Source organism: Blennius ocellaris, assembly GCF_963422515.1.
Source record: "Blennius ocellaris genome assembly, chromosome: 8".
In the NCBI taxonomy this organism is placed as follows: Eukaryota; Metazoa; Chordata; class Actinopteri; order Blenniiformes; family Blenniidae; genus Blennius; species Blennius ocellaris.
In genome coordinates, this window is record NC_137657.1 from 12745384 (window position 1) to 12768589 (window position 23206).

At 41.3% G+C, this 23206-nt stretch overlaps 2 protein-coding genes across 3 annotated transcripts; one reads left to right on the top strand and one right to left on the bottom strand.

Moving 5' to 3' along the window:
- Positions 1-138: 138 nt before the first annotated feature.
- arhgef5 (Rho guanine nucleotide exchange factor (GEF) 5) lies at positions 139-13698 on the bottom strand. 2 transcript variants are annotated; one of them, XM_080500824.1, is made up of 15 exons: positions 13331-13698; positions 9808-12806; positions 8353-8398; positions 7662-7711; positions 6516-6874; positions 5332-5492; positions 5002-5154; positions 4266-4395; positions 4087-4161; positions 3895-3984; positions 2731-2873; positions 2386-2529; positions 2235-2305; positions 784-888; positions 139-653 (listed from the first exon to the last, which is right to left on the bottom strand). In XM_080500824.1, the coding sequence occupies exons 2-15, from the start codon at positions 12731-12733 to the stop codon at positions 511-513; spliced, it is 4596 nt and encodes a 1531-aa protein (XP_080356950.1). In that variant the 5' UTR covers positions 12734-12806; positions 13331-13698; the 3' UTR covers positions 139-510. The 2 variants fall into 2 exon arrangements, with proteins under 2 accessions (XP_080356950.1, XP_080356949.1); XM_080500823.1 differs by having other exon boundaries at positions 9133-12806.
- A 3118-nt stretch (positions 13699-16816) lies between these two features.
- m6pr (mannose-6-phosphate receptor (cation dependent)) lies at positions 16817-22887 on the top strand. Its single transcript, XM_080500845.1, has 7 exons — positions 16817-17101; positions 18046-18218; positions 19349-19512; positions 19717-19826; positions 20096-20226; positions 20334-20460; positions 21105-22887. Exons 1-7 carry the CDS (start codon positions 17096-17098, stop codon positions 21225-21227), a joined length of 834 nt encoding a protein of 277 aa, XP_080356971.1. The 5' UTR covers positions 16817-17095; the 3' UTR covers positions 21228-22887.
- The last annotated feature ends 319 nt before the right edge of the window (positions 22888-23206 follow it).

The window sequence follows — 23206 nt, forward strand, 5'->3', positions numbered from 1 at the left end:
GAATTTTGCATGATTTCCATCAGCCCTGCTGCATACAAAGGCCCAATCATCACATACTCAACCATTCAACTTTGTTCAATATACACAGACAATATAATCCCCCCCCACCCCCCCCAAAAAAAAAAACATTTCCTGGGTGGGAAAAAAATTATTTTCCCTGGAACATATCTCTTAAAAGAATAGTCTAATGATAATATAGACCACACAATATCTGTGCTCTATTTTACATAGCAGTTTAAACGTCCTCATTGTAGTTCAGGGAGATTCCAGCAGTTCGTGAATTTTTCAGCAGCAGCATATTGCCCCACTGAGTAAAACAAGCAAGACCCAATGGTACATTGAGATGCATTCGCACAGCAATTTCACCCACACTCAGGTACACAATTTGATTGAGAAACATCACTGAATGTACAGTTTAGGAATTTCCAGCAAATCCAAGTAGAAAACCAAGTGTCCTCTTTGCCATGAATCAGGATTTCAATCTGTTCAGTCCAGTTCTGAGCAACCAGCTCAAACAGCAGCTGTGGCCGTTGTCAGTTTCAAAGCATCTGACAGGTTGCGTTGTCTGACTCTGGAGTTGCTTATAGTTTCCAAATGAGACTTGGGCACCCATCCACGCTGTCGATCAGAGAGTCTGGTCCCTTCTACCCAATCTGGAAAGAAAATGAACCACACACTAATTAAGGAAGTCCCTTTTTCTGAGTAACACAAAAGTGTGAGTGCATGATAAAACACTCCACAGTGAAATTATATTTTCTGAAAGAAAACAATGGTAAGTCTTACTGTCACTGCTTTGCTGGTGGACAAGAATAACGTCAGCTTTTTCTAAGGACAGCTCATCCGGCTGCTGAGCGACGAAAGCTCGGATGCACTGCATCTGTTCAAAATCTGTTTGGAAAAGAAACAAAGTGAAACTTAAAACATGGAGGTCCAGAGACAAGAGAGCTTTCAACTTAATTCAACGTTTTCAATATTCTCTAACCATGAACTAGGATTTGTTGATATATTTCTGTCTGTTCCCTGCACCACCCAGACTTGGGAAATTCAGTCCTTCATAATTATATATTAGTAACTAAAGCACAGCGATACGTTATTCAATGCACCACCCTGCTTCCATATGACTAATAGCCATGGTAACTGAAAACACACTACTTTAGTATCAGTCACTCATTAATAAAAGTTTTCCACAAGCGTACTAACCTTCCATTTAAGTTGTTGGTCATGCTCAATTGTTATGGAAAGTTTTGTAAAATGTATACAACATAAAACACTATATACTTTTTGAAGTTCGTATTTTATTAATGATTTTTTTTAATTAATCAAAGAGTTACTTTTATTAGAGTAGATGTGCATATTTTCCCCAAAATATTAATTCTAACTTTCCTGGCTACCCTCTGGAAGGATACCCTTTTAAACTTCTACTACTAAAACAGTATCCACTACCAGCCAGAGCGGCTGCACACTTTCTTTTTTCTCAACTATTCGAAATCCAATTAATTCAATTACATTTTGGCCGCTCTAAACATCAATTTATAATGGCACTTATAGAGGTTTTTACACAAAAAGAAGCAGAGTTTTAGACATTTGTTTCTGCTGACAGTCCTGCAATAACAATGATTAGAAACGGCACCAACAACAAAACTGGAAGTCACTTAAAAAGTTGATGATTACACCTGTTAATTTCCCTTTTATCACGCGACAGCAACAGTAACCATAAAGTTCACAAACCTCTGAACCTGGCCATCAGTTCAAAGGGCAGATACAATAATTTACTTGATAGATAGGAATGAGCGAGACTTTCGATTCTTTGTTTTTACTTACCAAAGTAATGCTGCATAAGTGCAGCTATTAATCTTAGTTTTTTTTTTTACTGTCATTCTTCTAACACAACTTTTGACGGCACTGGATGCAGAATTTTAACAAAGGAGAGTTCAACCACTCCAGATTGTGGTATTGCAGCTAAAGTGTGTTTGTTATAAAGCTCCTTCACATGACTTACAAATGTTTCTGCCCTGCTTGAGAACCTATATTTATGAAATATAACCTATAACAGAAACATGGTGAATTCTGCACTCTGTGGGTCACTCAATGAGTGACATGTAGGCAAATGACAGCCTCCAATTCAGCCGAGTGTGCAGCATTTGCAGCATCTAGTGGTGAGGTTGCAAATGTGTCAGGTCATATAACAACCAACTACAAGTGACAACACATCATAACGTTTAAACTAGGTTTACCTTGAGCAGCAGAAAAATCGATTTCGGGATGCGGCCTGGAGATGGCTGATATCCATCGTAGCTTATCACTCCTAGGAAAAAAAAAGACAAACACTGTTTGCATGGAAAGTTTCATGATGTGGAAACCAACACAACAAGCAAAGTCTCTTACTGTGTGTCAGTCCTCAGCAGCAGGGCTTTCTGCGTCATGTGCAACCGGAACAGGTTCTTCTGCAGGGAGTGAAGTTTGACTCTGCAGTTCTCTGCACGCAGGTGTGACACCGGAGCGTGGTCAATTACTGTGAATCTCGCCCCTCTGGAAACAGCAGACAGCGAAAGTACAAATGAGAAATGAGGCAGAGGAAGGAAAGACCGTGATAAGACTCTTCAGTCGGGGATGACGAGAAAAGGCGGGCGCTATGAGGAAAACAGGATATAGAAACGGGTAATGAAAGAGATAGTAGGTAAATGCTGATAGATTATTGTGACATTGCAACAAAACAGGCTGTTAACTCACTCCTTTTGTAGTGAAATTAGCAGGTAGTCATTAAATAGGTGCATGTAAACTTTTCTCTCGGTGTCCTTTAGGGAGAAATCCATCAGTTCCGTGACGGGACCTTCACGCACTAACCTCCGAGACTGACTGATCAAAGGAAGAGTCTGGAAAAGAAACAAACAAAAAACACAAACATATTTATATCAAGAGATATATCTAGAGAGGGGAGTTAATTTATCACCATGGAAATATAGATCTTAAAATTCAACAGCTGAAGTGTTGAATCTTCGCTCTGGTGATTAAAGTCCAACACGTTTGCTTTTCTGTTCAAAACACAACGTAAATTTCAACGACGTTTATTCATGACGCTCTGCAGGAAGACTGATAATGATCCATCTAATACAATCAGTGGGGTGGACCAGGAAGATGTTTGAAAAAAATGGATGAACTGTGACCTTCCAGGATCCGGCACCTCTCAGTTCTACATTTCAATAATATTTTGTGTTCTTCAGTCACTTCTCATGTGCATGGCTCAAAAATCAATGAGGTGTGATTTGGTGGGCGACAGCTGCTAGAATTCCTACGCGATAGAAAGTGTTATGTAGTGGGGAGAAGTTCTACGATTACATAAATGCATTACCTTACTTTACTTAAAAATTTTAAACAATTTATGGAATTTTAACTGAAGTTACAATTCTTTTTTTTTTTTTTTTTAAACATGATTCATTATTTAAAAATAATCTGAAAAAAAAGATATGCTGGGAAAATATAAATGCCCACTCTGGTTCGATTTGAATCACAGTCTTATTTACTTGGATTTCGATGTGACTAAAAGTTAGATATTTAGGTGGCATTAAGCCAAGAGAGCCAGTACAGGAAGAGCCGAGTTAACTGCTCTTTAAACGGCTGGATTTACCAACTGCTGCTGAAAACCACTGTCAAAATCTAGAATAAATTTTCTTTAAAAATTTTATAAAATCTTCATATAAGAAATAAATATTTACGAATATCAGCAAATGACAGGCCTCCTGTCCCACACTGGATTTCCATAAAATTTATAAATTATTGGTTTCAGAGATTATATTTTTTAGAGGCTCACTATGATCTAGGATACACATCCCTGAATTATACATTATGTTACAATATTACCGCAGATACAGAAACATCATTATGGCCTTTACCTACCCTGCATGCAAAGTCCACTTTAGCACTGAGAGAAACGAGCGACTCAATGCTTTTCATTTGAGTGATGCTGTCATTGCTTTCTTGAATCAGCTTAAAGAGAAACAAAAGACACAAGACATTTGTCACAAACGCATCCAACATATCCAGGGTTGTTCTCTGTTAATACACTGTGAAAAGAGGGCGTTATTGTACCTTCTCCAAAAGTTTTAAAGCTTTGATGGCGTGCATCGCCTCTGGAGTACCAGGAGTTGTCCTTTTCACAATGTTCTGGACAGAAACCGCATGTTCATGTTACAAACCGGTTAAAAGGAGGCAAGAAGTTGTTAGGATCATTCAGAAGAGTCTTCATGCACATACACACACACACACACCTGGACCAGCAGCTTGATTCTTGTGATCCTCTGAAAGGGAAGTACAAGGAAGGAGCGAAGAGGGAGTCTCTGACAAACAGTGCTTCTCTCCAATTTCTCTACAATTCGCTTGAATCCTGGATTCTCGTTCCTGAAAGAAAAAGTGAAAGAGGAAGTTTAACAAAATTCAAAACTGTGCATTTTCAAAAATAATATAGAAAAGATGTTAGTCAAGCGGAAGGCTATTAGAGGCCACAAGCTAACGGCAGCCTCTGGTTAAAATAGAATAAAACACATCAGGTCTTCTAATATTTTAAGATGCTCAGCTTTTGGTTTTTTTGGTGTGTTTTCGTATTCACGTGCTAAGAAATGTATGATAATGAATCAAGATTGTACAACTCTTCACGAAATAAAACAAGGAAAAGGAAAGGAAATGATGGGGGGGAAAAAACACTAAACTTTTAAAACTGTTAACAGGCAGTCTTTTTAAAAACTTGAAAGACATAAAACAAACCAGAATATTAAAAGCAGTTCAGACAGATTAAACAATAAAATAGCTAAAAGGTAAAACAAAAACAAAAGAAAATGATAGAATATGTATGTTTCACAATTTAAATGAAATTATGAAAAGGCTTTGGTGTTTTATTCCTTTTTTTGATGCATGTGTAAATCAGTTTCACTACTTAGACACTGTAGAAACAATGTTTGTTCTCACTGTGACCAAAATAAAAGATATTGGCGTAGAGAAAGGACTTACATGAGTCTCTGATAGGTGCCATCCTGATAGGACTGGTTGGTGAGGTAGGGCACATAAACCATTTTGAAGCGCTGACAGTGTCGAGCAATAATGTCACACACTGTGAAGTGCATCATGTCTGATTCCACTCGCTCCTCCAGCTTTGATAGGAAACTAAAAAAAATGAAAATATTTCATTCAGAGCCATTTTAAATGCATCAGCCCCACAGATTTATGACGCTTTACTTTCCAATCACATCGTGGTTTGACAAACACAAATTTTATTGGATAATGTGTGAATGTAAAAGCAGAGACTTCTCAGATTTATAACTGTAAAAGAAATTGTCTAACCTGTGGCTTATGGCTCGAACGTCAGCCAACCGGGAGAACAACCAGTTTCTGTCCTGGGTGGTCAACAGTTTCCCCAACTGTTTGGACTTTACAAAGTGTTCCACAACGATGTCCAAACTGCGGCAGTAGGAAGCTTCTGAGGTTACAACTTCAAACCGTACCTTGAAAGTGAAACTATAGGAATTAATATTGAGCAAGTGACAGTTGCACAATAAGTATCATCTTATAACCCTGTAGCTGTTAAATGCTGGGAATTTTCCAAGAATCACTGTTTCAATAAGTCAAGGTGCCTCCCATGCAGCCCTCTTTAGCTCACGGGCAAAAAGCAGCATTTCCAGAGACACGTGTGTTTATGTGACGAGAGTCTTCTGGCAAGCAGCGCCAATAAAAAGTGGATTGATGGGTGTGTTATTCTGGGATGTGGCAAGACGGAATATTCTGGTTAAATGTGTTTAGAAGGGTGACGCAACAACAGTGACAAGATGACTCATAAAAGTCACACAATTTCTGATAAATCACTATTGGATTGTGAAAGCAGCTAGCGTAAATTAAATACAACAAAACAATTACTGATTCAAAAAACTATCTTCAATCTAAACTGTACTTACACAATATAATTTCCATAGAAATCTTTGGTTGTGACACAGAATGTGATACACATACGCATGACTGTAGTTTTGATTCCATTGAAATCAAACAGGATTCAATGAGCTTGACTTAGTGAGAAATGCTACTGGAAAAAGTCAACAAATGCATCCTGTGTTGACCCCTGTGGGAAAATTGCTTCTTTGAATTTAAAATCACAACTACGCATATAAACACAAGGACGTCAGGGACGCATGGCAGTAATCTGTGGGCAGTGGGATTCAAACCAGCGAACGTGGGGTTACAAGCTCAGTTTTGTAATCTCAAGAGCCCCACTCCCTTCTTACGCAGAATATAGGAAATATGGCAAATCAAAATGTGCATTTGACGGTAAACTTTAATAAACTACTTATCAGAAGAGTGGATGCCTGAACCAGGTTGGTTTAAATCCCCAACATCCCCAGCAAACCACAACAGGATTACAAGTTACTGGATGGAAAAACACTGGCATTGCATTTACTTCTCCGTCAACTTCAGTAATATCACAGGGTGAAACTCCGTTTTGGGAATCAAACGGTGAGAAGACGTGTCTAATATACCTCCTGCAGCCGCCTCTGGTCATCTGTGAGATCCTCCAGCTCAGTGCTGTTCCTGACAGCCGGCAGGTCTCGCCACAGGGACGGTGACTGCGTCAGTGAGATGGACAGACGGGGAGACGCTGGCCTGCCTCCACTCCTGGGGGGCACCGGGAGGGGCAAGCTTTGGACACTGGTGATGGAGCCCGTGTGGGACAAGGAGTGGGGAGGCAGGGGAGGCAGCGGTCTGCAGGCGGGAGGAGGCGAGGGGGCAGGAGACGCTGTGGTGTCCTCGCACACAGAGAGGGCATTGGAGCGGGACTGACGCAGGATCTCAGAGTTCTGCGCCTCCTCGCTGTACTGCTGGTAGAGCTGCGCAACATCTGGGTTGAAGAGGGGCAACAAAGGCAAGGGGAAGGTGGAAAACAAAAGTCGAGGGTGAAACATACGGAAAAGGAAGGGAAAAGGAACAGATACAGACAGGAACCGTGTTGGTGAAGAGAGATGTTTGCTTTTGACATTCCTTTCACACATACTTGTCAGAACGCTACTTCTCAGAAGCAGCAGCTGTTTTTTCCGCCCCCTTAAGTTTTTTTGAGATATGAATACTTGCAGGAACCTGTCTGCGGCGTGCACAAACGCACTTAAATTTCCCTTCATGTATGAACATACACTGCTGTCCCACTTTTCGCAATAGCCATGTGAAGGATTCTTCAAGAGAACTGCTTCCATTTTTGATTATTAGGCAGATAAGGTTTCAGAAGGTGTGAGCTAATCGTAAGCCATGCACAGATTTCCTTTCATTTCCTTATGTTGTTTGACTTCTCAGCCAACGCGAGTTGAGAAACAGATAAACAGTCAGCGAGCTCGCGTTCACACTGATATGAATCACACAGTCTGGACGGGAAACGCTCCTCCAAGTCATGATTTTCCCGACTGCAATCAGTCGATCTGACCCTTAGAAAAACATTACTACATTGCTTATGTCTAGTTTTCTGATAATCATGCTACTGAAATGAAGTTCTTGATTAAGTTGTGAAAATGAAAGTCCATTTTCAAATAACAGTTGATCACAATAGGCTTGACTTACTCTTCAGATGTTTGAACAGGATTTTAAAATCTTTTAAATGACACGAATGAAAGGAAAATTGTGTTCAAGCAGATACTCACTGAAAAACCTGGAGTTTCTCTTCTGTCTGTTGATCGTTTCCAAAACATTTCTACAGTGCCAAGAATAACAAAAAGAGTATTTAGTGAGAAATGCATTCAGAAAAATACCAGTCAGAGTGAATCATGTGCATTCAAGTTCAAATATCTTCAAACAGGTAAATCTAAAAAAAAAAAAAAAATAGTAATAATAATAGACAGAATTATTTATTATTTAAATTGGAACTGTGAATCTAAATATATTTCAGGTTACCATTTAGTTTTGTTATTTATACTTTTAGCTTATATGTCTAGGTAATAAATATAAAACTAAGATCAGATATTGGAGGCTGTTTCAACGTTCAACTGGTCCTTTTAGCACCATATATCTTCAGAAGTTGACATCTTTGTTGATTATATCCGATGTCTCACTGCAGTCAATATGAGACAGAAGCAAATTAGAAAGCCTGATTTCATTGTGAGATGGGGGGATAGTTATGAGCCTCCAAATACCTGTAATGACACTTTCTAAGTGACTATGTACAGATTATTTCATTCATCAGAATATAATGAAATGTTACCATTTCTATTTTACAGCTATGTCTGCTGCCAAACTTGAATCTTCCTAAAATAAGAAAAATAAAAAAACAGAACAAAAAAAAACCCCCAGACATCTTTTCATATCAATGTAGGAGTCATTATTGAGGAGACTCACCTTATCTCCACTTCTCCCCAGCTTTTGCTGCCTTCATCTTCATCATCTGGAATATAATAATATCCATTTGTGGAAATGTTATACAGCAACATATCACCTGTACGGTGTACTCTAATGTACTAGAAACTACAACAAACAGTCTAAATAAATAAATAAATAAATAAATAAATAAATAAATAAATAAATAAATAAATAAATAAATAAATAAATAAAAAGCTATTAAATTAGTGAAATAACTGAATCAGTAACTGTAAAATTACAATAACATTAGTATCTTTTCAAACTCCTGCTTCTGTTGCGTCTCAAAACAAAATCAAGTTGAGCCTTTGAGCTCATGCTTCTGGGTTTTCTTGGCTTTCTCCGCCCCCTCATTTCCCCACCCACATGCAAGTCTGACGCGTTTTCCAGCTTAGTGGTAATGAAGTACATCAACCAGCGTGTTGATAGTGTCACAGAGGTGATGTTTGGCCTAGATTTAATCGCCCTGTGACTGAAGTTCAAATGTAAACAAAAAAAACCCAGAGACGGAGCAAATGACAAGATTGTGATCAAAGTGAAAAGTGCAAAATGAAAAGAAAACCCATTTGCTAGGTAAGCAGGGTAATCTGAGAAATGTCTGTCCTTCTGATTAGATGGTTAAAATAATTAGTTATTTTCAATGATTTGAGATTAGGTTTGGAGAGAAAATGTAAAAGAAGAGAGGTGAGCAGCTTTTTGAGATCACTGGAGAAGATTTGATTTGAATAGACACTACATTTCCACCCTTTACCCTCTTTTTACCTGTGACAGAGAATATTCTGGTTCTGCGATCCCTTCCAACACCTTCCTCTTCTTCCCCCTGTACATGCTCTCCATTTCTTCTTTCAGTGGTTCTACGGAATCCCCTTCTTCGCAGTCGAACTTCAGGACCCAGATCCCGAAAACTGCAGGAGCTTGTCACAGTCCCCGTTTTCAATTCTGCGGCCACCTCCGCCTCCTTCTCCTCCTCCTTTCTATCCACCTCCGTCTCTCCTGCCGTCAATCTTCCTGCCTCCTGCTCAGCGTCCCAATTTCCAAACGCTTCCCCCTGCTGTTCCTCCTCACTGTCATCTAGTCCGCCTTCCACCTCCTCTCTGGAGGGGCTGAGGAGGTCAGACTCACTTTGGTAATTAAGAATGGGGCAGCTGTTCGGCTTGTACAGCGTTTTGCTTACACTCAAAAACATCTTCACTTCCTCCTCTCTCCTCTCCTCAGCGTCGGTTAACTCGAGCTCATTAGAGCCGTCTTCTCCCATTCTCACCTCAACTTCTTCCTCCTCTAACTGAACTGGACCCGGACGCGCAGTCTGTTTGTCCGTGCCGTGATTTTCCTTCCTCTCAGTGTCTAGCGGTGTGTCAGCATGAGTGTGTGCAGATGTTACAACATGCATGGCTGTGTACTGGTCAGCATGCATGACATCCTGGCTCTGCCCCATACCTCTCAGTCCCTCCACCTCCATCAGATCGTCCTCCTCCAGCTCGGGCTCCGAGTGCTCTTCATCCGCCGTCACCTTGAAAACAGGCGGCTCCTCTAGTGTCCCTTGTGCAACCCTGTGTTGTTGTCGTTTGTTGTTCTCTATCTCAGACTGGTTGATCCCTTGATCCTCTCGTGCCCCCGTATTTGTTTCGTCCTCTATGTGTTCACCCGAGGGCCCCAGAATCTCACGCACTACATTTTTAGCCCATTTAAGGTGTGGGGCTTGGGAATGTCGCTTGGGTTCCTCGGACAGGCTCCAAGCACCACTTAATCTGATCCGAATGGCTTCCACCTCATCTGGACTCATCGCTCCATTGTTTATCTGATCCAAGAGAGGTTGGATTTGTTCAAAATTCACCTGGGAAAAAACATCTGGATAGGGATTACTTGGGACTGGTGATGTTCGCGCTTCTCCCAGCTCTTTAGTTTTCTCCCGCCATTCTTTAAGGAGTCTTTCTGTCTGCGAGTCCCTATTCAAGGACTCAAGTGGGGAATCTACTTTGCTCTTCACATCATCTGTGAGCAATTCTTCTTTTGGTGCATGAGGCTTACTTTCCATGTCCTCACGGTTTCTGACAGGATGTTCATCTCTGCTCAACGTCAGAGACAAGTCATCATCAGACTGCTGTTTGACATCATTGCCGTGCTGATCATAATCTTCTGATGTTGGGTTATTCTTTTCCACTCCTGAGCGAGGAAGAGTTTGGCCGATCACACAGAAGATGTACTTTTGCTGCTTTTCTCTCTCCTCATCACCTTCATCAACATTTTGCTCCTTCCCCATTGTCCATTCTGTCCTCTGCTCATCTCCCTCACACCCCTTGGAGCCAGCAGGTGAGTGATCTTCATGAGGATGTCCATCATCCCAGGATTCCTGACAGTCCTTAAACTCTTCATCGCTTTCCTTCTCACAGTCTTCATCTCCACCACTGGACACGGTCACGAAGCCGTCCTCCCCCGACAGCATTCTCTCTCCGTCTTGCTTCCACCCTGTGTCACTTCCTCCTTCACTCTCGGAGCGAGCCCAGTAGTCGCTCCCTCCCTCTTCCTCTCTGTCACTCTCCTCTGTGTTATCTGTCACGCTCTCCCACTCTGCATCCTTCTGCCAGCTTCCCTTCATCCTTCCATCACTGTCAGACAGATGTTTCTTTGCTCGCTTATCTCTCTCTCTCTGGATTTCACCCTCCTCCTCCTCCTCCTCCTGGTCGACACTTACTTCTTGTGTTTCCCTCTCTATTCCACCTCTGTCGTTGTCTACCCCCGCCTGCCTTTCTTTGCAATGACTTTGCTCCAATTGTACGTCATCTGGTTCCTCTTTTACTCTTTCCCTCTCCGTCTGTGACACACTCCTCTCTTTTTCTCTCCCCCCATCTTTTCTTTCTCTGTTGCTTTCTTTCTCTAGAAACTCTTCTTTCCTATTCTTGCTCCTCTGTGGGTCTAACCACATCCTTCTCTGTTCTGGGTCATTGTGTCCCACCTCTACTCTGTTTCTGTGTTTGTCTTTTTTCATTTCCTGTCTCTCCCCTCTTTCAGCACCTTTCTCCAGATCTCTCCGTCTTCCACCTTTCATCTCCCTCAACTCCATCTCATAACGGTCCCTGTCTCTGTGGTACCTCATGTCATTGTCCATGTCGCTGCTCCACTCGCCGCTGCTTTGGGCTCGTGGCGATGCCCTGGAGGATGAATCCTTTGGGGACCGGCTGCTTTGGCCCATCATGTCAGCCCGTCTGGGATTCACATCCCTTTCTCTTCTTTCTCTATATCTATCATCCTCTCTTCTGTCATTCGGCAACACTCTGTCATCCCTGAAGTCTCTCTCCCTCCACCCGTCACTCTCCCTGTCTGCCGGTCTTGCTGCTTTCCTGTCATCCTCTCTGTATCTGTCTTTCTCTCCCTTCCTCCTGGAACTATCCTCCTCTCTGTCCCTGTTTCTCTGTCTGTCCTGCTCTCTGTGTACCTGCCTATCTCGATCTACCTCCCTCGCAGAGTTTCCCTTGATGTCCCCCTCACTTTTGCTTTGTTGATACATCAACTCCTCTCTCTCCCTGTCCCTCACTCTTTCCCTCCTCAGCTCTCTCTCGTCACTGTCTCCCTCACTCCTGGTGTCCCGCTTTCCCTCGCTCCTGTGAGTCTTCTCTCTCTCTCGTCTCTTGTGTGGTGAAGGTACTCTGGCCTCCCTATCGCTCACGTTAGGCTTGAGTTTTTCTCTTTTCCCATCTATATCTCTTTCTTCTGCGTTCCATGAATCTACCATTTCTCGTCTTCTTCCATGAAACACATCATGCTCCCGATATCTTTCCTTCTGATGCAATGATTCATCTCCTACTTTTCTCCTTCCTGTACTTTTATCTCCTTCTTTAGGCCTACTTTTGACCTCACCTCTTTCCCTCTCCCTCTGCCATGCCCTCTCGTGTTCACGTTCCCACTTATCTGTCTCAGCTCTTTGGGGCCGTTCTCTCTCCCTCCTGTCTGCTCTGTCTGTAGTCGATATGATTCTTCTATTATGGTCTGTATCACCTTTTCTCATTCTTGGAAATGTGTCACCTTTCCTTTTCCCCCTTTCTACATGGTGATCACTTTCTTCTAAATTTGACACTGGCCTCCCCTTTCTGCTCCGATCATCTTGCCTCCTCTCCCTCTCTCTCCTCTCTCTCTCCTCCTCTCTGAGCCTGGGTGCAGGAGCTCTGTCTCTATCGTAGTATCGGTCCAGCAATTCCAATTCTCTGTGTCTTGGTTTGTCTCTCATTTTCACAGTGTTAACAGCCTCCTTCCTCCAGTTTTCTTCTTGTTCGCCATCTCTCTGTCGCTCCAAATGTGTTGTCAGCACTGGCCTGGGACTTGGATCCCGGGAGAGTTTTCCTCCTGGCTGTAGCTTGTGGTCAGGCATGTCTGAGCGAGAAAAAGTGTCAAAGAGGTTGCAGCTGGGTCATTTGGTCCCCATAGTACCATAGTTTGGAAACCTGGAAGACAGCAACACTTTAAGTTTGACAATGATTCAAGCAATTATCATGAACAAATTATCAACATGCAGGTTATATAACATTGAAGCAGGACACTCGAGGAACCTTAAACACTTAATTAGTGCCGAAACAATAAGGCATAACTTGTTTCTCTGACTGATTTTTTCTTCTGAAACATGATGCATTCTGCAACAATTTACACGGGTTTGCAGTTTGTATCAAATTTCGTCTTTGAAATACTTTTAATTTATGAGCTTGAAGTTGCAAAACAGTAACTTTTACAGGAAAAGGGAAGAAGCAGGCCAGAGAAAAGGTGGCACCCTCTCAGAATTCTCAAAGAATGCAACACAGACCTGCAAAGCTCAGCATACCAAAAGGAGCCTTTCAGAAAGCAAGGGCCTGTGACACATAGGCACGGCATGTAGCATGTAAACCCTAAAGTGGACAAGACCTAATCTGTGTTCAACGCAAAAGCAGAAGTGGCCATCTTAAAATCATGAAGAAAAAACTCCAAACTGACTCACCTGATTGTAGTGTCCTTGACAGATCTGTGGTCTCCCCCCTCAGATCAAAAACATGGCATTGCACAACAGAGAAAATGTAATTCCTTGCCTTCACATCGTCTTGACTGACATAACCGTCCTTCCTTTTTTCCTCAAAAAACCCTCAACTGCTTTTTTTCTCGTGTCTCAGGACTTAATGTTTACGCACGAGCTCTTGCTTTTCCCTCTTGCTGCCTCTCCCCACCTCTTCTCCTTCCTCAAATTCCCAAACAAGTCTCAACAGATTGACACTTATCTTTCCCCTCCTCTTTCACTCACTGTTGTCCTCTCGGTCACTGGAGCTGCTGCTGGATAATGGGGAAATCTCTCATAAATCAAGCAAACGTCTGGCCGTGTATGTCCACTGCTTCAGTCCCTCACACTGCGGACATGAACAACTCCCTGGCTATGAAAAAAAACCACAAAAAAAAAAGGCCACAACACACTCCTCTCTCCTGCCCCATTCCTGTCTCACGAAATCCAGGAAGTGCACCTCCTTGGTGAGCCTTTCTTTAAGCAGTGATTGGCTGATATGGAGCAACCGGGTGTGTCAGCACAAGACACACACAGCCAGGTAAGAAGTATGATAATGCAAGGAGAGCCCGGGGGGAGGGGAGAAACACTCAGGGAGAACAGGCACTCTGGAGGAAAGCTCTCACAGGCCTATAAAAACGTCCCTGCATTCCCCTGTGAGAAGCAGGGGTAGAAAGGAAATACTTGTGATTACAAAAACACAATGAAGTAATCATAGAAGAGGAAACCAGCGGAGGAGTATTACAAGTGTTATCTGTAAATGATTTGTTTTACAGGAACTTTGTTGACTGAGCAATGAGGACAGCTGTGTCATGACTCAATCTTTTTTTTTCACTCCAGTTGAGTACATCAGGAACTTAAATGCTCACTGTTTACCTGACGAAGACCACTCAGGGTTTATTTACTAACCTATGACCCATCGGATTGAATTTCTCTGCAGCCCACTACAGTTGTTATGTTGGGTTTCTAAAGAGACCTGGTGGAAGAGAGCCTCTGACTTCACAGGAGGCCGCAAGAGTTTGTCTGCTCTGAGGTTGTCAAAATGTCATTGGCACATATATAGGAAAATCATATTCAGACAAGCTGTCAAATTTAAAGCAGACCTGAGAAGCTCTGGATGTTTGGTTTTTTTTTCAAACGTTGATCAGAGTGCAGCTGCTTGGATTTGTATTGGTTAGTATTCACAGCTCACAGCAAGAATATCCTCTGCATGAGAAGTGGACTTGGGATCGTTAGTTCACAGGTTCGAATCCCACAGCTGACGTAGTTCCTGAGAACTACGTCAGACCCTTGACCCCCATCGGCTTCCCAGCGTGCCGTAAAGTGGCCACACCTTCGCATTTAGAAATAGGATTGGTCAATGTGGAGAAAAAAAGGCATTTCCCCAAATAGATCAATAAAGTATGGCTTTAGTTTTATTAGTATCCTGCCTTCAACTACTGGCAGCGAGAATTCCCTCGAACTCTTAGGAACCTAAGTTGGATAAAGCTGAATAAATGATGCTTATGAATAAAAAAGTTATTCTCCCATCTATAGAGACACTTCAAATACGGTTGGTAACCACAGGTAATGTGGTATTTCCCAGGTGTGATTTTGTTCCTTTCTGCATATACGGTATGTATCAGTGTGCAAATTAGTGAGTTCAGTACATTGTGCTTGTAAAAGAGATTACTTCTTCATGATGGGAAACATTTCAGCTTCAATTTCACATTTCAGCTTTTTTTGTATTTTTGTATTTTCACGTTTCAGAAACAACTACTTGAACTCTCAATTATTCTCTTATACTCTATACTTGTTCTCATCTTGAGTGGAGATTTGAATAAAGGCGGTTGAAGACATGAAAAAAATCTATAAATAGAAGTTTAAGACTTAGTGTGAATATTAGTATAACAATGGAACAAATACGACTGAATGCTTCCTGTGTCTGTATTCATCATGAATCCCTGACTGTTTAACATTGAGCAAACAAGATTAAATTATCATCAATAATTTTATTGTATCCAGCGCAGCAAGTAAACAGACGAGGCCTTGTTTCATTGTTCAGACAAATCATCATGTGATCAAAAGTTCTGCAGGTTTGAGTCTGTCTTGCATTCAGGGTCATGCTGATAAGATAGACACACATGATACAGGGAACAATTTACTAAAGAAGCTGTGTGCCTCCTTAAGGTGACCAACTTGAAATACTAATTCAATCAAAGCAGTGCACTGGATACAAAGGTCCTCTATTTATTTAGGGTCTAGTATTATTTGTGGTGGTAGATAACGGATGGATGGATGGATGATATCATTTGCATGATAACAGATTATTGTTTTAACAAATTATGTGATAAAAGATTGAATGTGATTAAGATGATGTTGGAAATTCTTTCAACATTTATTTCTGGTTTGTTTTTGCTCTTTAATTAGTGTCATGTCTGTCTTCTATTCTGCTTTCTTCACTTTAAGGGCACAGACACTGGAGTCAATCCCAGCTGACTTTGGGTAAAGGCAAGGTAAACCCTGAATAGCCCGCTCGTCCATCAAAGGGGAAACAGAACTTCAGAGAATTTATAGTTAGAAATTAGCCTCTAATGCATATTTCTGGACTGTGGGAAGTGTAGTGTTTCAGTACTTGAGACCAGTCTTGGTTTTTTTCAAGATCTTGTCCTTGGCATTTGCTGGTCTTGACTACATCACTACAGGGAGGAAACGGCAATACATGAAGAAACAAAACACAGACTCTCGCCACAGAAAGACCCCACTCTTGGACTGAGGGCTGGAAGTTCATGGCCTGAGCCTCCTACCCTCATCTGTCCACAGCGAGTGGATTTATGTATGTTTGCTTGTTGCTCTATCATTTTCACCCATTCTATCCTATAACTCCAACCTGCACAGTAGGAACCTCTGACCATGGTTCTGTAGGTTTCATCCTGTTAAAATTTAGTTTTTGCTTTCCACCATTACTTGTGGAATGTGGAATTATGTCTTGAGATGGCCGTGTTGTACTTGGTGCTGAAGAAATAAAACTGAATTGCATTGAAGATTGGCAACAACTGCACTTTCCCATTAATTAGCAAAGCTCTATTTATTAATTATAAATGATAGCTGGGTTGTTGTTTTTTTTTTTTTTAACTTTATGGAACTTCCACTATTTAGGAGCTTGGATGCGCCAGAGGATTAAATTCTTCATGCATTTCACGGTGACGTTGTTTGGATGAAAAGTGTAAAAGATGTGTAACGATGGAGGCGGAGGCTCAGACTTTCGAGCGCGCGGCTCCGTCGCTGCTGTTTAATCTGCGCCTGCGCGCGCAGCGTGAGGCTGCAGTCAGCTGACGCCAGTGCGGAGCGACTCTCAGCTGCCGCTCATTGGTCGCGCCTCGTTTGGACGGTCACATGCGCACACGTGTCTCTGTGTTTAGTTTCACTTCCGCACTCCAACTCCTGTCCTGGAGACTGTTAGCTGCGGGGACACTCCACTGCTTTTGAGGGGACTGAAGCGTTTGTCCCGGGCTGAAGCAGCAGGGTGACTCGTGCCAACGTCTGCGGCTCCGTACGGATCCACTCCATCACACCTGTGCGCGCGCACACCCGCCCAGTGGCCCTCCGGGTGAACCAGGAAGAGACCTCCGCTCCAGGAAGACAACTTGAACTGGCTGCATTTTAAACTCACTTTGTCTGCCACCGTTTCAAATATTAGCACGCCTTTTGCGACGAATCGCCGTAGAAGTCACCATGAAGGTAGGTGCGCGACTAATTTAGTGTTTGTTTTTTTCCTCACGAAAACTTGGTGCCTCACGCGCACACAACAGGACGTGTTGACCTGCACATGTTTGACAAACAAGGGAAGTCCGCCCATCTTTTGCATTTTCTTTTTTATTTCACCCCCCAAAAACCATCGTTCGTGTCGTTAACCAGTTACTATTGCAATGTGTGCGGAATATAATCTATAAATATTAGGCAGATCATTTCCTTTCAGTTGTGTTTTAATTGAGGAACTAAGTGAGCCAGCTTGAAAAAAAATCCTTAAACATAGTTTTTTTTCCAAGGTAATACAATAACTACAAACCTTCAGTATAAGTTGATGTATCATTTAAACATTTTATGAGATATTTTACTTTTATGACCAATAAACTAACTTTTACAAAGCATCAAAGTAGAAACGTGTGTGTACTAAATATAAACTTTCCGAAAGTTTAGCTGTTCGGATTAAATTGTGTGACAAATCCACGATTCCACTGTATTGTAAGTGTTTTTTTTTTATGGACTTTTATAAATACTTGGAATCACAAGTGTACCTGGTGACCTTTTCTAAGTGACTATTATCAATCAATTGTAAAAAGCAAAAGAAAATTCATATCTGAAGATGATTTTGTCTTGTCAAACTTTCATGTATTTGGCCAAAACTTCAACACACAACTTACAAATGCTATCTTTTGAGATGCTGCAAGACATGGTAGATGTGTCTTGATTTTCCTTGTCTGGCAAAAGGGTCAGCTCCTAAAATGTTGCCTTCATATAAATAGTATGGATAATAAGCTGACTGATACTGTATTTTTTTTTTCCACATATGATTTCATATTGCCAAACTACCACAACTCCAAAATATTAAGTGATCATATTGGTACATTGCTTTCTTTGCACGTAGTTTTTAAAGGTAAACATTTTACCTTCATCTGTTCCAGGTGTGGAGCAATCACAGAGGAGCGTCTTACCTTGTGTGGACTCTGGCGGTCCAGCTGGTCCTGTATGGAAGTGGCGCTCATGCCACCGAGGGCACTAAAAACTGCATACTGTTCTCGAAGTCCAATTTGGAACAGAACGCCCTCAGTCGTCTGGAGCCGCTGGCCAACAGAAGGTAAGAAATTAGCAAGCTGCATATCAACATATTCAGGCCCACCAGTACCGTTTATTATCAGCTAATAAGCAGGACTTATTGAGAGTTAATCCAACTTTGGCAGAAGAAATATCACCTTATTATTACCGCATGTGCCCTTCCCATGCAACCAAACACTTCACTTCACTCTGCAGTGCAAGTTCCCAACTAATATAACCAAAGCAGCTGCTCATCAACTTCTTACAGTTTCACCAAATTCTACAAATAATAAAACTGAGTTTCTAATGAGCAACATGTTACATTCTGCCTCTAATCTCTTTTAAATTGGATACATTTCACTAGATTGATTATAAATGGATGAAGGACCTCCCTTTTCCTGTTGGCCAGTCAGACCTGGAACCTGCACACAAAGAGCACATTAACTATTACAGCAGCGAATAAATAAACAATGAAATCAATATTATGTAAGTATCTTCTGATCTTTGGGCCCACTATGCAAGCATTTCAAATTAGTGTAATAATGATGACTTTATGCTTTTTCGCAACCAAAAACAAGTAGGCATGCCAGGCGAGCAGGCCAGAGGCTGTGCTCTGTGACTCCAGCTTATTTGTGCAAAATCCTGTTCCACAATCGAGGGCAGAACTTCAGTCGCAGCCGTTATTATGCAGCACTTTGATGTATGTCATGGTTATAGCGGCTGCTCACTTCAAACCAGTGTGCAACATGATAACTCATCGCTCCGTTAACAGCAGAGAACGCACTCCCAAGTTTGACAGCAATCCTCTTACAACACATTTTGTCACAAAATGAGTCAAAATGGTAGCTGTCATAGAAATAGCAAGGAAAAATGTAAGCAGAGTAACGACACGGTTTTATATGGAGCAAGGAAAGGTTTGTCTCTTTTATAAAAAAGAAAGGGGGAAAAAAAACATGTAGATTTCATGTGGTGAATTTGTTTTTGTTTTTTTTAAATTGCAAATATTAAATTTTTTTTTGGTGTGCCCTCCTCTGCTTCCCTTCTTCGTGATGTTTAAATGTACTTGTGTGCATGCTGTAGGTATAAAAGCTGTTTTTCGGGCTCCCCGACGTGGTGCAGCAGTATGGCCCCTCTCATCATTGTTCTAACGGACTCTGTCGTCGTCTCTTCCAGCTTTACAGGACAGAGCAAAAATGGAGAGGACAGTTATACGTATGTCTTCCAGCTGTGTGGGGATGCAGACGGTGTTCCAGGCGCTGGGGTTATTCAAAAGGGCGGCAAAGAGGCCAAGCCTAAAATCATTGGCAAATATAATGCAACACAGGCAATTGGAGGAAGTAAGACGCTGCAGAATATTTGAGTTTTTCCCCCTTTATTTGATCTAAAATGTGTTTTTAGTGTAACCTTAGGTATAGTTTAATCTTTTTTTTAAGATAAATTCTGAGCATTCTAAGTATCTTTCAGAAAAAATTAAAAAAATAAACTAAACTGGCTTGTGTAATGAGTTTGTGTTGGTTGTTGACATTCTCTTGCCTGTGCAGGTGACTGGGTGATGCTGATCTACAGAAATGGCGAAGCATATGACCAACACTGTTCTGGTGAAATGAGGAAAGCCATCATTATGATCTCCTGCGACAGGACTAAATCAGCGGTAAACAAAATGCAGACTGATTTATTGATCATCTGATTTGGGTTTTTAAAAAAAACTCAGAACATTTTAATTCTTAAAACCAAATTCATGAAATATTCAAAAGATTTTGGAGATGATTTGTGAGCTCATGTTTTCTCATTTCCATTGTATTCTGAGTGTCAGAGATGTACCTGTAGGACTGAATCTGGTCAAATGTATCTTGTTTTTGTTGACTGATATTCCACACCTTCATTTACTCATCATTGCATGTTATTTCTGTTTCCTCCCAGGATGATTTGCAAGTTATTCTGGAAGACCGTGACAAGGAGCACGACTGTTTTTACTTGTTTGAGCTGGACACCAGTTTGGTGTGTCCAGTTATAGAATCTCGGCTCAGTGCCGGCTCCATTATACTCATCATGTATGTATTTCGCGCCTGATTACACAAAAGCCCTCATTTCAAAGCATGTGAAATAAATGAGTAATAATTCTGACCTCTGTTTGTTTTTTTCTTTTTTTCCCCTCCAGTGGTTTCTGTCTTCTGGCCGTTTACCTCATCGGAGGTTTCCTCTACCAGCGGCTGATTGTTGGAGCCAAAGGGATGGAGCAGTTCCCCAACTATACCTTCTGGGTGGAGTTTGGCAACCTAACTGCGGTAAGCCCCATTAGTTGTTTTTATTTGTTTGTTTGTTTTTCAATCTCCAAGTGCTTGAAGGCCCATTTATGCTTCTGCGTGCGTTTTTAAATCTTAACATTCATCCCAGTCTTCTTACTCCTATGAATCACTTGCCTTTGTATGATTGATCGGCGAAATGTCAAACAGCAGTGGTGCAATTTAATGCAGTTTAATCTATAAGATCAACAGTCCTCCCAATGAGGTGTGTGGGTGTGTGTGTGTGTGTGTATATGTATATATATATATATATATATATATATATGTGTGTTCATTTTGCTGGTTGCACATGAACTGAGCTGCACTGCCGCTCTGACATTAATGGCGTTATGCTGATGCTGCGCATCTGCAAGCTCCCAGGATACCAAATTACGCAGGAGACGCTTTGAGCATAAGTTGGCATTTACTCATCAGGGTGGACAGCTGCCATGCAACGTTCTTGCACAACATTGCATGGGAGAAACGTGTCGTTCATTGTCCTGCAGCAGGACTCGTGAACCGGCGCAGCTGGGGATTCGAACCACAAAAGATAAGATTAGACAATCGGCACTAAAGCCTGAGCCACTGATGCCTTAAATATCAGTATTTGGATTTTTGACCAGCTTTGTCTTTCCCCTTTCTCACAGGATGGATGTGACTTTGTGTGCCGATCTAAAAACCGAGACGAAGCGCCGGCGTACAGGGGAGTGACGGCAGAGCCTTTAGAAGACGAGCAAGACGAGAGAGACGACCACTTACTACCTATGTGACCTCAGTGTCTCCGAAATTGGCCAGAAATCTTCACTGTGTGATGGGGTTTACTCTTTCACGGCTCAGATGAAGTTACCGGTAGGCACAAGTCTGCTCCGCTTGGCTGGTTTGAGTCTGAGCTTTGGACACTTGGCGTGGATTCCAGACTTGTGCCTACAGTGACTTCAGTCTGATTTGTTTGTCATGTAGAAGGATGTTACTCACCGGTCTGACAGAACCCTTCTCTTCTTCCTAGCCTATACATTTCATTCAGCTGTTGGATGACAAACAAATGAGCGACTTACATGTGAGAACATAAAAGTAACTTGTCCGCTGAAGTCTGTCGGAAAAGGGGAGAAATTCTGGAGTTGAGTTTTCTACATGATGTTTCTGCTTTTTTCATTATGGATTCCTGTTTGAGGATTGTGTATGCTGCAGCAAGCTGCCCATCATGGTGTCTGTCTTGTTGCAGATTACACAACATACGTGTGCTTTTGCTTGTGTAATTTGGCTTTAATAATATGTTTTGTGTTGAGAGTTAGAACTGTGGTCTGTGAATATAAAGGTTTGATCGTAAGTACAGTGGGTGTACCTACAACAGCTTTGCCACACGTGTGGATGTCCATACAAGAACCAAACGTTAACCAGATTGGATTTTTCTTTGGGCTTTGTCATCGCTCCCACTTTATTGGGAATAGTGTTCCAAATGATGGTCATGTCCCTCTGAAATATTTTCTAAGTAGCTTTCTGTGTGGAAACTGGCCTTGGCAACAACTGTTCATTTAATGTTCGTCGTCCAGGTCGGAACATCTCTCAAATTAATTCAGAAAACGTTCAGAGTCAATTACTCGACATGCAAATTAAAGTTCAACATTGCATAGAAATGACAGTGTTTCCCACATAAATGCAATCGTACAGTAAAAGAAAATTATAATGCATTTCTATGAAGTTTACAATTCATAATTTATAGAAAAATGTAACCTAAAGGTATAATATATGAATTTTCAAAGAAATAAAAATACAATTTATTGTAAACCTAAACTGCTCAAAATGCCCCAAAATTGAGACTTAACATTTTGGTATTAAAACAGAACTGCTGGCCTCAAAATGACCAAAACACAGAATGCAGTGCTGCAAAACCAACTATGTTGTCTGTTGGATTGTGTTTGACCAGACTTTCAGCCTATGTTTGCAGTAAAATACATGGAATGACAGGATGCATAGTGGCTTCTGTATCGTAATTGTGGAAAAGTTACTGTTTTAAGTACATTATTATTGAGATTTGTAATATTTTTACGTAAATCTAGATATTAATGCTGCTGAGGACTAAACCAGGCTTTTTGATCTTCATGGAAAAGTTATTTTGGAGGACAATTTCACAGAATGGAGTTACAATATAACGGTCAATGTGAGCACTTCTATTTGTTTTGGTTTGTTGTTAGTGATTACATTTCTTTGCTTTATTTGAATTATTTCCAGGATTATGATATGGTGGAAATGGTGACACCTGTGGTTGTAGTGATTTGAGCAGCATCTAGGATAGCATGCTGTATGTCTGGCTTGAAATTTGTTTTAAGTTGTTGACCTTTGTTTTCTGATTGGATTGAAATAAATTCTAAAAAAATGTGTATGATCCATTTTGGGGGGTGAACTAGCAAACTGGCTTTAAGAGTATATGTTTGTTTTTTTTAATCTTTTAGCCATTTCAATACTTATGTGACACATGCACACTCATCAGTGATGACACCTCCCGTGATTGTAAACCACTGTGGGAAGCTTGTGGTTCAATTTTACTCCTGACTCTACAAACTTTCTCCAGTACCAATATTTTTGCTCTTAAACACTGCACTTCATCTGTACATGTGTACAAAATGCATTTAAAAATGTTACTGATATGGTATTTTATTCTTTCAATATTTGTCACCATGAATATTCACTGTGGGCAGTACCTGAAAAAGTTGATTTTCATCCAAGAAGAATACAAAATCATCTGGGTTTT

Excerpts from the sequence above, each read along its gene's own strand:
- m6pr (XM_080500845.1), top strand. Across the intron at positions 19,827-20,095 it reads GCGACAGGACTAAATCAGCG|GATGATTTGCAAGTTATTCT; the intron begins GTAAACAAAATG and ends GTTTCCTCCCAG. Across the intron at positions 20,461-21,104 it reads AGTTTGGCAACCTAACTGCG|GATGGATGTGACTTTGTGTG; the intron begins GTAAGCCCCATT and ends CCTTTCTCACAG.
- arhgef5 (XM_080500823.1), bottom strand. The coding sequence starts at position 12,733 with ATGCCTGACCACAAGCTACAGCCAGGAGGAAAACTCTCCCGGGATCCA. Across the intron at positions 7,712-8,352 it reads TGGGGAGAAGTGGAGATAAG|AAATGTTTTGGAAACGATCA; the intron begins GTGAGTCTCCTC and ends TTGGCACTGTAG. Across the intron at positions 654-783 it reads CCACCAGCAAAGCAGTGACA|ATTGGGTAGAAGGGACCAGA; the intron begins GTAAGACTTACC and ends TTTTCTTTCCAG.